The sequence below is a fragment of the Uloborus diversus genome, chromosome 6 (genome assembly GCF_026930045.1).
Source record: "Uloborus diversus isolate 005 chromosome 6, Udiv.v.3.1, whole genome shotgun sequence".
In the NCBI taxonomy this organism is placed as follows: domain Eukaryota; kingdom Metazoa; phylum Arthropoda; class Arachnida; order Araneae; family Uloboridae; genus Uloborus; species Uloborus diversus.
Genome location: NC_072736.1, coordinates 60411063 through 60425351, shown reverse-complemented (window position 1 = coordinate 60425351; position 14289 = coordinate 60411063). Strand labels below are relative to the sequence as shown.

The following is a 14289-nucleotide window of genomic DNA, read 5'->3' as shown; positions in this document are numbered from 1 at the left end:
TTTCTTTGCAAAAATGTAAAAACATTTCTTCTCCAGCCATAGTTATTAAAAATGTCAAATTTTAATGACTCTAATCTGTCCTAAAATCAGTTTCCACGGGGAAAATATCCAGCTAAACCACGGGGGAAATATTTGAGCCCCCCCCCCTTGCAACTTTGCATATGGGAGCCCATTAGGGTGCGTCTTATAATGCACTTTTTGAAAAATTTTTGAATTTCTTCTGGGGCACCCCTTTAATTGCTTCCTTTTGATGAAAAAACACCCACTTAAGATTCATACAATTTGAACAATATTTAGAGGTTGCTACCAGTGATTAAAATTACGTTCATTGTGAAAAAATAGAGTAAAAATATATTCCCAGTTTTCTATTGCAATATTTGACATCAACATGAATTTGGTTTGGTTAAGGTAGAAACCTAATTAAAATTAAGGACAAAAAGATAACATAAATAAATATTATAATAATAGATGCAAAAAAAAAAAAAAAAAACAAACAAAAAACAAATTTTGCAGCAATGGTAGCAACCTCTAAATTTTATTCAATTTTTATTTTCATGATATGTGAATTTTTATTTCATCCAAAGGAACAAAATAAGAGGGTGCCGCATGAAAAAATAACAACTTCAAAAATAAGATGCAACCTTGCGCCCATGGTCCCTAGGTCCCCAACTTGTATTTAGGGAAATAATCTCCACTGAAAAATATTACTAACACAAAAACTTGACATTTGTGCGATCAAAACTCAAGGAGATATTCCTGTTCAAAGTTTTAAGGGACCATACAGAAGATGAGATTGGAACTTATAGCCTGTTCAGGAGAATGACAGATTATTGAAGTAATAAAACAAAGTATTTATGTTTTTTATTGCTATTCAAAAATAAATGCAAATGTTATGCCGTGATACGAAAAAACACGCTACAAACCCTCGAACAATTTGAAAACCACTCTATGCACGCATATAATTTTAAATTCTTGTTAACCGCTATATTTCCCCCAAAAAGTTAGGGAACCTAAGGCCCGCATAAAATTTAAAATTTGTACTATTTGACTCATTTTTATTTTTGTTTCAAAATTTCAATATCTTAATTCTGCATCTGATTTTGACATTTTTGCAATTGGAAGTATACAACATCTAGGACTAACGGTTGCAAAAATAAATTTCTTGCAGGTTAAACCAGAACACCCTGTATATTATAAAAAATTATTCGTCAAAGAAAAATTACGGCATATAAGTAGAATTAATGTGGTGGTTCAAAGTATTCGTTTTAACAATTAACTGTGAATCTATTTCCCCAGGAACTAAGAGAATTTCTGAGAAAGAGCTGGAAGTTAACTTTCAGTTTTAAAAAGCATTTCTATTGTTGTTGTTGTCGTGTGCCAGCTAGGCTGGCAATTTGGGGAGCATTGCTTCACTTTTCCAACTGCACTGTAATTTGCTCTGAAGTCCGACTTCCACAGAACTCACTTGCTATAAGAACCCGTATATAGGGTAGGCACAGGGGTGATTGTGAGTTCATCAAAAAATACCTGAAAGTTTCAAAGCGAGAACGGGGGAGGGGGTGCGGGGGGGGGGCATCTTTGGTCCCTATTACTTAAGTGCACCTTTGCCATAGTATTAAATAGTTCTGAGTCAAAATATTGTGTGTACATTTGATTAAATTTTTAATGGATTACAAAGTTACGAGTTGGTGTTATACAAATTATCTTGACATTTGTCCATTTTAAGGCACTTGCAGGTATATTTGATGAGTATTATATAATTTTAAAAAAATGTGGAGGTAGGGAGATAGAAGCATAACAAAACAAAAAAAAAAAAAAAAACATAATTCCGGTATTTTTGGACATAAAAATACCGGAAATACGTCCGAAAATACCGGAAATCCGGTAAAATACCGGAACACAATCACCCCTGGGTAGGCAACCATTCACAGCGCTGCAACACATTCACAACGAGCTGATGTGTGAATCACATGACTTCCTTTTACTCCAATTTAATGTCATTTCCCCATTATTCGCTATTTTAATGTGATTCAATATTTATTCTCTAAATATCACCAACAATGGCCAAATTGAAACCAAAAAAAAAAAACTCCGCCAAATTTGTCGCCAAGTTGGCGACAAAACTTGGCGACCAAAAGACTGGCGATATATCGCCAAGTGTTATAACGCCACTTGAGTTTACATCGAAATTAACAATGATTTCCCCCCAAAAAGGTGCAAAAGACCCCCTTAGGAACATCCGAAAGCAACCAAAAGGGGAGGTGCACAACTAGACCCCACTACGAGTCTATGTACCAAATTTCAACTTTCTAGGACATACCATTTTTGAGTTATGCGAGATACATACGCACATACGCACATACATACAGACGTCACGAGAAAAGTCGTTGTAATTACCTCGGTGATGGTCAAAATGGATATTTCGCGTGTCTATACATTCTTAGGCACTTTTCCGCATGTGGTCGAATCGAAAAAAAAACTCAACATTCATTTGGGGGTGAGCAAAATGGAAATTAAGGGCGATTTTTGAGTGAAAATTTTTTCGCGAATACAATACTTCCTTTTTTGTAAAAGGAAGTAAAAAGAAAAGACAAGAACAGGAGAGAGAAATACATCCCTGTCCGAGCCAGAATTCGAACCTGGACTTTCCTGTCGCAGTCAGACTCCGCTGACCACTAGACAAGGCGGGTGGCAATTCAATAGGGCCATTTCCAATATTTTAAAAATATTTTTTTCTGAAAGAACATGCTTAAAAACATAGGATCTACACATTTTTTAAATAATTTGTTCAAGTTTAATATTCAAAAAAAAAAATTTAATTAAATTGGTGATCTTTTATTGTTTACATTTCTTGCCAATGACATCACAAATGATTAAATGTCATTCTGTGTTGCCATTCTCAGAGCTAAATATTTAATTCGCATCTTTACTCACGTGTGTTGGCAACGATATGGTTGATAGCAAGCGTAGAGCGCAATTTTAATTCGCTTCTTGTTTATTATAACGTGGAAACGCAGTACAAAGATGCGACAAAAAGCATCATTTGTGACGTCATCTAGACCATGCATTGTTTGAAAAATTGGACATTTAAAAAAATTAATTAAAACATAACTGTTGGAAAAAATGAAAGAATTTTCTAGGTCCATGTTAGTTTTTTTTTTTTTTTTTGCTTATTCTATCAATTTCAGTGACTAAAAGTACTACTTTTGACTGAAGGAAACAACCACATTGTTACTTTATACAATGCTTCAGTAACTCGAGCTTTAAAAGGAATGAAGGAAAAAACAAAAAAAGAAAATTAAAACAATATAGAATTACATAACTGAAAATCATGCTAAATTAGGTAATGAATAAGGAAGTACTTCTTTGAGGTTCAACTGGAGTGTGAGGAAGAAGCTCTCGGTTTTCTTTTTACTTCCTTTTACAAAAAAGGAAGTATTGTATTCTCGGGAAAAAAAAATTCACTCAAAAATCGGCCTTAATTTCCATTTTGCTCACCCCCGAATGAATGTTGAGTTTTTTTTCGACCCGACCACACATGCATATATACCTAACGTATAGACGCCGGAAATATCCATTTTGACTATTCCCGAATTACATGACGTCGCGATTTTAGTGACGTCTGTATGTACGTATGTATCTCGCATGAACGGTATGTCCTAGAAAGTTGAAATTTGTTACGTAGACTCGTAGTGGGGTTTTCGTTGTGCACCTCCCCGTTTGGTTGCATTCGAATGTTTCAAAAGGGGTCTTTTACACCTTTTTGGGGGGAAATCATTCCTAATGTCAATGCAAACTCAAGTGGCATTATAATGGGGTCGTTTCCAAAATTTTAAATGCATTTTTTTCTGAAAGAGCAAACTTAAAAACATAGAAGCTGACCATTTTTTAAATAATTTGACTAAGTTTAATATTTTTTAAAAATTACTTAAATCGGTGCACTTTTATTGTTTACATTTCTTGCCAATGACATCACAATTGATGAAATGCCATTCTGTGTTGCCTTTCACAGAGCAAAACATTTAATTCGCATCTTTACTCACGTGTATTGGCAACGATATGGTTGATAGCAAGCGTGGAGCGCAATTTTAATTTGCTTCTTGATTATCATAACATGGAAACGCGGTACAAAGATGCGCCAAAGAGCATCATTTGTGACGTCATCTAGACCACACCTTGTTTAAAAAATAGGACATTTAAAATTAATTAAAAAATAACTGTTGGGAAAACTGTTCGAATTTTCTGGAATTCTTTCACACTAAAGTTAAATTAGTCAAATGTCAAGTCACTTTGGCTTACTAACAATGGTGTGAAGAGTTAGCTATAGCAAATTTTTCAAACAAACGATCAAATACCTTCAAGTTTCCCAAAACATGCAAAAAAAAAAAAAAAAAAAAATTTTTTTTTGGACCTCTTAACAGAAAACATGTTGATGAAACAAGTTTATCATATAATCACTAATCAAGGGGAAAAAAAGCTAAGTTTAAAGAGCAGAATAGCAGACCAAAAATAGCTGACGTATAATTTTGTTGTTAAAAGGAGTCCTTTTTTATATAGAAGATGTGAACTTGTGAATGGAATAAATAACTTTGCTTCCATAATCTAACATCTTTTGGCATTGAAAAAATAGGCTCATTGTAAACCCAAAACACATGCCAACAATATTATCATTGCTACCTTACGCTTTTAGCATTTTTTTTTTGGGGGGGGGGGGATAATTTCTAACCTGGTGCTAGAATTTGTTTGCATGTATCTGGTATAATATATATTTCCATATCTTGTGTATATTTTGTAACATTTAAACAAGCAAATTTAAGTAAAGCTTTAAAAAGTAAAAGTGCTTGCACATCGTGATGTAAGGTTGACGATGCATCCCAATGAAGAAATTCCTGCATCGGCCAGCCTTAATGTACAGATCTATACATCTGTAGTAAGATTATTAAAACACAGTAAAATAATTGTTATAATAAGCAGACAAAAAGAAAAAAAGATAAAAACTTATTAATCATGACAATTTTATTGGAAAACAATGATTCTTACAGAGAACTTCAGCAGTACTTTATGACATACATCTCTTGTGAATAATGAAAGTGATTTCAAATGAAACTATTATGAATGATTTTTATGTCAATGCTACTCTCTGCTCCTTAGAGAAGAGTTCCTTACAACAATGAACACAAGAAAATAAATAAGTACATTAGTTTCCTAACAGTGAAAGTTTTTATGCCAAACATTAAACTTTCAGTTCACAAGGAAATGACAATTGCATGGAGTATTTACACTATAATTTTAAAAATATTTTTATATATTTCGTATGGAAGCAAATTTATAAGTAGAAAATGTTCAAAAACAAATTTTGATGATTCTTTACAAGCTGCTGCATGATATTATGGGCAAAAAAAAAAAAAAAAAAAAACTTCAAGCAAATTCTATGCTCTGATCTGCAGCATATGAAATAAAAGTTCTTAAAAGAAACACAAGAACTTGATGAATTACACTTAGAATGATCCCTTTAGACGAGGAATTTGTGAACTCTTTCGTAAATTTTTAATAACACATTTTGATTTTGCACGCAATTATTAATGTCAATATATGCACACATAAAACTGTTTAAAAAGTGTTAATGAATAAGGTTACGCATATGATATCCAGTTGGTTTAACAATCATTTACTCATCATCCCAGTTAAGGGCACAAATGTTACATAATAATCCGTTATTGCAAAAAGTTTACAAATTAATCCATGGTTGATCTCCTCCTCCCAGTTAACACAAATGTCACATAGTAAATCATATTTTTAAGTATTATGCAAATCATGTATGCATGATTAAATGTATATGTGTGGGTTTCACTCGTACACATACTATTCCTGCATTTATAGCAACACTAATGAATGAGTAAAAATTATTTCTTCCTAATTAATCAACATGAAACAATTTGAAAACAAAACAAAGCTCATACTGAAAATAGCGATAAAAAAGGAAAAACAAAAGTTTCCTTTTTTGTGCAGATATTTGCCCGTCAACCATTCAATGCTCCTTAAAGTGGAACTTGACACAAAATTGAGTTTCAAAACAAAAATTTCTTAAGAAATTAAGATAAAAAGAAATTCAATCCAAGAAAACACCCATGTCAAATTGATGCAATATTAGCGCAAGAAATAAGAGTTTAAAGCTAGGTACAAAGATGATGCTAGCAATAAGCTTTTAGGAGTGAAAATGAAAAATCAAGCTCCTATTTTTAGTAAATGAAATTTATCTCATTCAGAAAAATAATTTTAATATGCTACACATGCAGACAGTGTAAGATAAAATATTTTTTAATTGTTTAAATTAAAGCTTTTCTTTCTATTCCTATGTCACAAATGCCATGAATCAGGAAAGAAATTTATCAATGCAGTACAAAATTTAAGATGGCAAATTTAGCATCTAGGTTTTTAAATATTGTATCAAAAAGAAATATCTGGTAGAAAACTATCTTATTTTTAACACTATGCAAGATGAGTCATACTATTTCAGAGTGGTATCTTTTTGCATTGAAATATGACAGGAAAAAAAACTGATTTTGAAGGAAAAAAAAAGGGAAAAGAAGGCTGCATTGATTTGGAGGAAATATTTGAACTAAATGAATTTTTAACATTTGCAATTTTTCCAAGAAGCTTTTAGTTTGAGGAATGTTAAAATCAGATACTTGTCTGCAATCATTAAAAACATTCTTTAAAGTTTTGGATAGATATTAAATGTGTGTATGTACATCCATACCTAACATCTGATATGGAATGTTTTGAATGAGATTTTTCAATCTAAATGAATATTATGTTCCAAGAAATCCTTCTCTTATCTGCTTCTGCACAAAACAGAATTAGGAATATTTTGAGCGAAATCCTTTTCTAGTAATATCCGTTCATTTGTGGGGGAGGAGGTGGAGGAGGAGCTAAAAGAGCAGCTCTTGTAAGACTGCTAGATGTAGGGCCACTGGAAGGAATAGGTGGAGGCGGAGGCGGTGGTTGAAACAAAGACTGAATCGTTTGCGCATCTGTCATTGCTTTTGACCCCATGCGGTGTTGCTGCTGAGGAGGTCCTGCAGTAGGTGGACGTTGGCCCATGCCACGGGTGTAGGGCCCCTGAGGAGGTGGCCCATGGTGTTGGTTAGCACTATTCATTGCCTGATTCCTGTCAGAACGAGGTGGACCATATTGTCCGTGGTGGCCCATCCCTTGAGGGGATGGATGTTGCCGAGATCCTCCGTCATTCGGCCTCTGTGGTCTGTCACGTGATCCATAGCGATCATCATGTCCACTTCTGCCTTCTTGAGGCTGTTGAAAACCCTGAGGGTTAGACAATAACGAGGGCCTTGCATTGCCCTGGTTAAAGCTCTGGTTTTCCCGATTTCCGAAGCCAGGGGAATCCTTTTCCCGATGGTAGTTCTGAGGCTGGGAAGTTCTTCCATAACCCTGTTGTCCATGGGAATCACGCCCAAATCCCTGCTGCTGACCATGAGACTCCCTTCCATAACCTTGTTGCTGTCCATGGGAATCTCTACCATAGTTCTGTTGCTGTTCATCCCGTCCAAAACCTTGTTGCGGTTGATGTCCTTTAGCATCCCGGCCATAGTTTTGTTGAGGCCCCTTGGCCTCTCGTCCATAAGCTTGCTGTTGTGGTCCTTTCACTTCAGCTCCAAACCCTGGCCCTAAAGGTGCTTTGGGTTCCCGGCCATAATTCTGCGGTGGTTCTGGCCCCGGTCGTTTAGCATCTCGACCATAATTCTGTTGTTGTCCCTGAGCTGAAACTCCTCCAAAGCCACGGGAATCCCTGGCATTCCCCTCATCTCGGTGGTGGTGCCTCTCGGATCCAGACCGATCCGGTCGACCGCTGCCCAATCGGTTTCTGGAATCCGCGCGTTGGTCAATCACTGGAGGTCTCCCACTACGGTCATTGCCCCTCATAGGAGCAGGAGCGTCTCTCATATTACGTCCACCTCTTGGATCATCTCGCCTTGGGTTGCCACGCATGTCATTTCGCATCGGACCTCCACGGTGTCGGTTGCGCACTACAAAATAATAAACATAGATATTACTTTCAAGCACTAAAAAAAGAAAATTTTGAAATTTGGCAAGTTATGAAATTAGCAAAAATTTACTGTTCTGATAAGAATTATCGTTTAGTTTTCAAAAAGAGTGCAGAAACAGATAATTCATAACATAATATTGTAATAATATTGAACATAAAACCAGTATCTTTAAAATATATTATGGTAGTAGCATAAATAGTAGTATTTTAAAATATTGCAATTAAAAAAGAGTTTGGAAAATTTTTTATGTTTTACTTCAAAACTTGCTAAATTTAGCGAGACATTGAATATCTTTAATGGAGCTTTTCTTTAAAGTTGGTGTTTTGGAGCAAAAAGTGAACATTTTTGTGTACAATGCAGAAGACATCAGTTTGTGGATGAAAGAACATTCAACAAAAGCGGTTTCTGTGGAAAACATTTTCAGGGAATTGTTTAACTTATTATTTGGAACAGAAATTGGGAGGGGGCGGGGACATAAGTGAAAACCGAAATGAAGAAAGACAAAAATCAACTCACTCCTTCCACCTCCCCTACAGTCTGCTAAATCATGCAGCATGGGATTGATATTCTGGTTGGCCTCCTTCAGCACTCCAATCAAGTCATTTGCCTGTTTGCCATTGGCTGATGTGAAGAAGGTGTATGCAGTGCCACTTTTGTTGCTGCGGGCTGTTCGTCCAATGCGATGCACATAGTCCTCCGAGCAATTTGGGTAGTCAAAATTGATTACAAACTTGATGTCATCCACATCTATGGAGCACAGAAGCAACAATCAAAAAATGGATTACCTACCTTTTTCTTATACAAAAGTTAATGACTTTTTTAAAACTTAGACCATTTGAAATTAACTGATTAAAGATGATATAAATGAATATTTAACTTCGTCTTTAACTGTTTAAACATAAATGCTGCAACACTAAAGAATGAGAGTGAAAAGATTGAAATTTCTATGATGAGACAGATTAAGAAAGTAATAAAAAACAAAAAATCTATTTAAAAAAAAATGCAAGCAGTACCTTCATGAAAATTTGAGCTCACTATTTTCTTTTGCAGTTTAAGGATGTAACAGTAATAGATTCAAAATGGGGAATTCAGCATAAATGAGAGATACATTCCTTAACTATTATATTGTAAATATTTTGCTTCATATTAATTAAAACTTTCATCATTAAATAGTACAAACTTTCAGCAAAATACATGAGCATTAAACGATGGACCTATTCAAGAAATCAGACAGATCTTTTTTGCACATGGTAACAGTGTCAAATACCCAATGGCAGAATTTTTTTTCAGCAGAATGCAAAGTAGATTAAAGTAAAGAAAAAATAGTCTACAAGATAAACCGACATTACATTAACCGCAAAACATAAATCGGCACTGATAAATGCTTAAAAAGAAGCTGCAATTATAGAGCATGCTACTTGTGGAACGTATCGCAGAAAATACAGTGCATATCTTTAGTTGAAATTTAAGATTTGTCTTTTTAAAATGTTAAATATACATACATTCTTATGCTTTCTGGCATTTTAATTAAGTATTTGTTATCAATAATTTATTAACTAATGGAAATTTGATAATTTTGTACTGTTTTTTCTCCCGACAATCGATAAAATCAAATATGTTTGGCGGCGTGTTGGAGGATGAAATGAGAATGGGGGACCTTTGGTCCTGGACCCCTGAAAAATTCTTGTGTGCGCCACACAAGAAATTGTCATACTTGTTAATAGCTATGATGCCGAAGATGTTGAATAACCTGAGACACCTGAGCTTCATAAAGGGATTGAAATTTTATAAGGAGCCTTTCATATGCTGAGCAGCAAGAAGTCAGCATTGTCAACATTTATTATGATGGCGAAACTTGGCAGCATAAAAGTGAGATATATCAGGAAGGCAGATCAAGAGATCACTAATTTTTTTCACTCATCCATAACTTTAACATTTAAAATTTCTGCATTTAAATCAATGCCAATAAATTGACTTGCAAGCTGACTTCAGTATTTTTTATCCAACTTTTCTGCCAGCCGTTTATGGTGAAGAAAAGAGTCTCTACTGAATTTATAACTGAAGTTAATGGAAATTTTGGAATTGTGCAGAATATTATCGTTTGGAATATGCAGGGGTGCCCACCTAGAGAGGATCATGGCGCAGACTGCAGCATTGAAATTTTTAGGGAAGGGGTGGTTTAAGGGGTATTTTTCTCATTGGGGGGGGGGGGGGGCTGTGATATTGGGGGGAATGGGCCCTTAGGGGCTGCCCTTGCCCTTGGGGGGGCACCCCTGGAATATGAATTTCTATATCATATAAAAGCCATAAAACAAACTGAATACTTTTTTGCATGTGACAATTTAAGGGATACTGCAACATTGACTCTAGGCACCAGTTGATTTAAAACAATTATTTAATGAATTTAATATTTTTTTGACAATGAATTTTTTGATAAAAATAAATAAGTCTTTGCTCTTAATTTGGCTTAATTAAAATAAAGTTGTTAATGCAATATTTCTTAATTAAACCTTTAATTTATATGTTCTGCAATTTGAGGGATAGTGAATATTTATTAAATGAAAGAGTCATTTCTGGAAATGACTTCAAAAAAACATACCAATTCTGAGAAATTTTCATTTGTTCCAATATTCTAGCGAATTTTGTTAGATACCTCATCATTCATTTTATTTTCGAAATAAACATAAATCTAGGTGCAAAATCTAAAACTTTTATGTTTATATACAATACCATGTTACGCTTCACAATTGATCATGTAAATTGCAGTTAACCAAACTTTTGGAAAAACCATCTTTTGAAAGAAATGAAATATTTTTCTTTCCAAAACCTGTTTGTTCTTATAAACAGCATTCAATAAATAATAGCATAAACAGTTGTTTTAATTATATTTTACTAACAATAGTTAGTAGCATTTTGATTAAGTTGTTTAAGTAATCAATATTTTACACTTCTCTTTGCAACCACTTTTCAACAGTAGAAGGTGGTTGCTCCATCTGCAATATACAACTTTTTCACCTTAATAAAAAAACTAGCTAAAACCGTTTGCCAATGCCTATGCAAAGAATTTAAGAGAAATCCCCTAAAATTTATGAAATTTCTCTCTCTCTCTCCCCCTGAAGAAAAAAAGTTTTCTTTTACAAAAACGCCTACACATTTTTTAACTTACAATGCATGGGTATTCCAAACGATCACTAACCAGTATTCGAATGACTGATGATTGTCCGTGAGAGCCTTTGCTTCTCCATTCTCCAAAAAAACAATAATTTATAAGAACATGTAAGTAGTACAAAACAAAAATCTAGCTTTTCTTGCACCTCACAGAAGAGAAAATGGTTTAATTAAAAGTCATAGAATCTACAACAAAATCCCCTCTTCCAGTATGAAAACAATTCAATTTAAAAATTATATATATCGAGATCAAAATGCTACAACAAAAAAAATTTTAAAAGCCAATTTGTTGCGACTTGTAACTGGAAAACCAGTAAAGAAATAGCAATAAAATATTAAATGTGTATTTATTTAAACTTTAGAGCTGAGTAAACCTAGCTCTAAACTAAAGCATCGGACATGATCATTACACCTAACATTGTGAAAACGTAAACTCTAATATTACCAGACTTGAACTGTAAAATTCAGTTCAGATCAGAAACATTATAATTTCAACATCTTCTTGAGACAAAACTAGAGATTTTAACTAAGCATAAAAACTACTTTAAAATAACTTTTAATTCATTTGCCTAACTGTTATCAAAGTTCGTTTTGTACATTATTGGCAACAGCATGAGAGTTTTTTAATCAGCATAGAACCCAACAACTCTCCATGATGTTAGTTTTTATATTTTTAAATATACTAGCTGTGTTGAACGGTGTTGCATGGAAATTTAAGTTGCCTTGAAAATAAAAACTGCGTCAAGTGGCTCATGTTTAAAAATTAGGCTTAAAAAATAAAAATTACCAGCCAATGTGTAGAAAAGTTAAAATGCAAATCTCTCTGGATTTTTTAAAAATACCAAAAACAATTTTATGTGAATTCATTAAACCACCTCTGTGCCACATTTGGCAAAGATTTGATGTTAACTGGATTTGTATAAGGAATGTACCTTCCACCCCCTATATACACCCTTTATATATATATATATATATATATATATATATATATATATATATATATATATATATATAGATAATCAGGGCTCAAATGGAAATATCTATATATATAAAAATCTCGTGTCACGATGTTTGTTCGGGGTAAACTCCGAAACTACTGAACCGAATTTTTTCAAATTTCATACGTATCTGTAATTTGGTCCAACTTAAAAGATAGGATAGTTTTTATAATTTTTTATTGCAAATTTAATATTAATTATGCAATAATAGTGTGAATTAATTGTTTAGTTCTAAAAATTCTTAATAGATGGCGGTGTAAGTTAATTAATCGATATAACTCTAACATCGTATGACTTACTGCTAAAAACACCATAATAAAAAAAACTCAGAAATGTTGCTTAGAATTTCCATATAACGTTTCGGGATATTACAGGTTATTATTCACTTCCTGAGAAAATCAACAATATTTTTCAAAACGTTTCCTTGAATTACTACAAATTGCAGATTTCACACCGTTGTGAAAAATATTTTTCTCCACCAGTATCAAGATTAACTAAACGTATAAAATAGGTGTATCGGTTTCGAAGCTATTACGGTTCGTCCAGATTGACTCAATGCCCAATGTGTGCGAAAAGACATCTGGATCACGAAGCTTTGCAAGAGTTGCATTCGAGATACTTGCTTGAGATCTGTCTTCGCGTTGGCAATGTGTGCATTAATGCTTTGAGAGCTTTCTTAGAAAAGCAGGAAGGTTCCAGGCTATTATATTAAACTTGCGTTAGACTTCTCTGAAGGTGCCAGAATCATAACTTCCTTTAACTAAGAAGACTACTAATATCTTCAAAAATATTCCAAGTTAATTTCAGGAAGTTTAATGAATTTAAGCGGAAAACAATTATTTTCTTTATTTTATTCCCCAAGAAACTTTTAATATCATTAATTCTTGCAAAGATACGTTCGCAACAGAAAATTGCAGTGACAATTGCATCGTCAGGCATTGCTGCTACTTTTTTTAGATGGTAGACGAACAGCACATTCAGCTTTAAAGTTGCCTATTAGATATTCATAACAAACAAAACGCAATGTGTAACATTTAAGAAAAAAAAACGTGGAATGGCTGTAGTGTTGCAAGAGAGGAGTGAAATTAAAATTTCTTATAAGTGTACTATGGCACCCATGAGTAAAAGAATTCATTCGCAGCACATCATAACATTGTTCAAGATTTGAACGGCAACGATAAACTTTTAGGCGAAATTGTCTGAATACGGTCTGGGGACTTCCGGCAGACATTACCAGTTATTCCGATGAAATCAACGCATGTTTATAACAATCGTTTTTATAGCGTAATGTCGAGATAATGCGATTGGCCATGAACATGCGAGTATAAACGCAAAATAATCTAATCCCTGAAGTATTTTCTAAGCAATTGCTGGGTATTGGAAACGGTGAAATTGAACTGTATCAAAATATTCAGTACAACAAATATACAAACATTTTCTACACTGCCGTTGAGACGAAAAGTGAACTAATTGAGAGTCTATTTCCAGATAAATTTAATTTTTTTAAAAATCATAATTGCCTCTGTGATCGCGCTGGTTTTGTAGCTGTTTTGGTTTCTGTAAACATTTTCGAACAGACGAGTATTAGTGGATCGTCAATTGTCGACTGTCAAATACATATCCCTATGCATGTCACAAATTGTATTTATTGGTCGCACAAAGTCATTGGGAGTTGACACTTTCTAATGCAGGTTTAACGTAAGGAGAAACAGTATTCGTCAACTGTTTAAAACAATTTTGACGACATTCTATCCAACACAATCATCATTTTTTAAAGAGAAACTATATAACTTTCACGTTTGAAGACGTATTTCATAAAGTTTACCAAACACACAAATATTTATAAATCCAGATTTTACACCAAAGATAAATATGAAGTTTTAGTTTTAACTGAAGGTTTTTGCGTTTCAATTTCAAATTTGCCACTTAGTTATTATGATATGCCTTCACCTGACAGTTGGGCCACCGACTTAGTTAACACTGATTTTCAACGTATAACGCTGACTTAGCTACAATTATTGCGAATAATAGGCCATTACTGACGGCTGGAAAAA

At 33.8% G+C, this 14289-nt stretch overlaps 1 protein-coding gene across 1 annotated transcript in view; it reads right to left on the bottom strand.

The window, feature by feature from the left end:
• Positions 1–5004: 5004 nt before the first annotated feature.
• Positions 5005–14289, bottom strand: part of LOC129224532 (probable ATP-dependent RNA helicase DDX5) — a 53101-nt gene continuing 43816 nt past the window's right edge. Inside the window, exons 13-14 of the mRNA XM_054858999.1 lie at positions 8586–8816; positions 5005–8048 (exon numbers count right to left, since the gene is read on the bottom strand). Coding sequence (XP_054714974.1) covers positions 6889–8048; positions 8586–8816 — 1391 coding nt within the window. The 3' untranslated portion in view covers positions 5005–6888. The remainder of the gene's footprint in view (positions 8049–8585; positions 8817–14289) is intronic.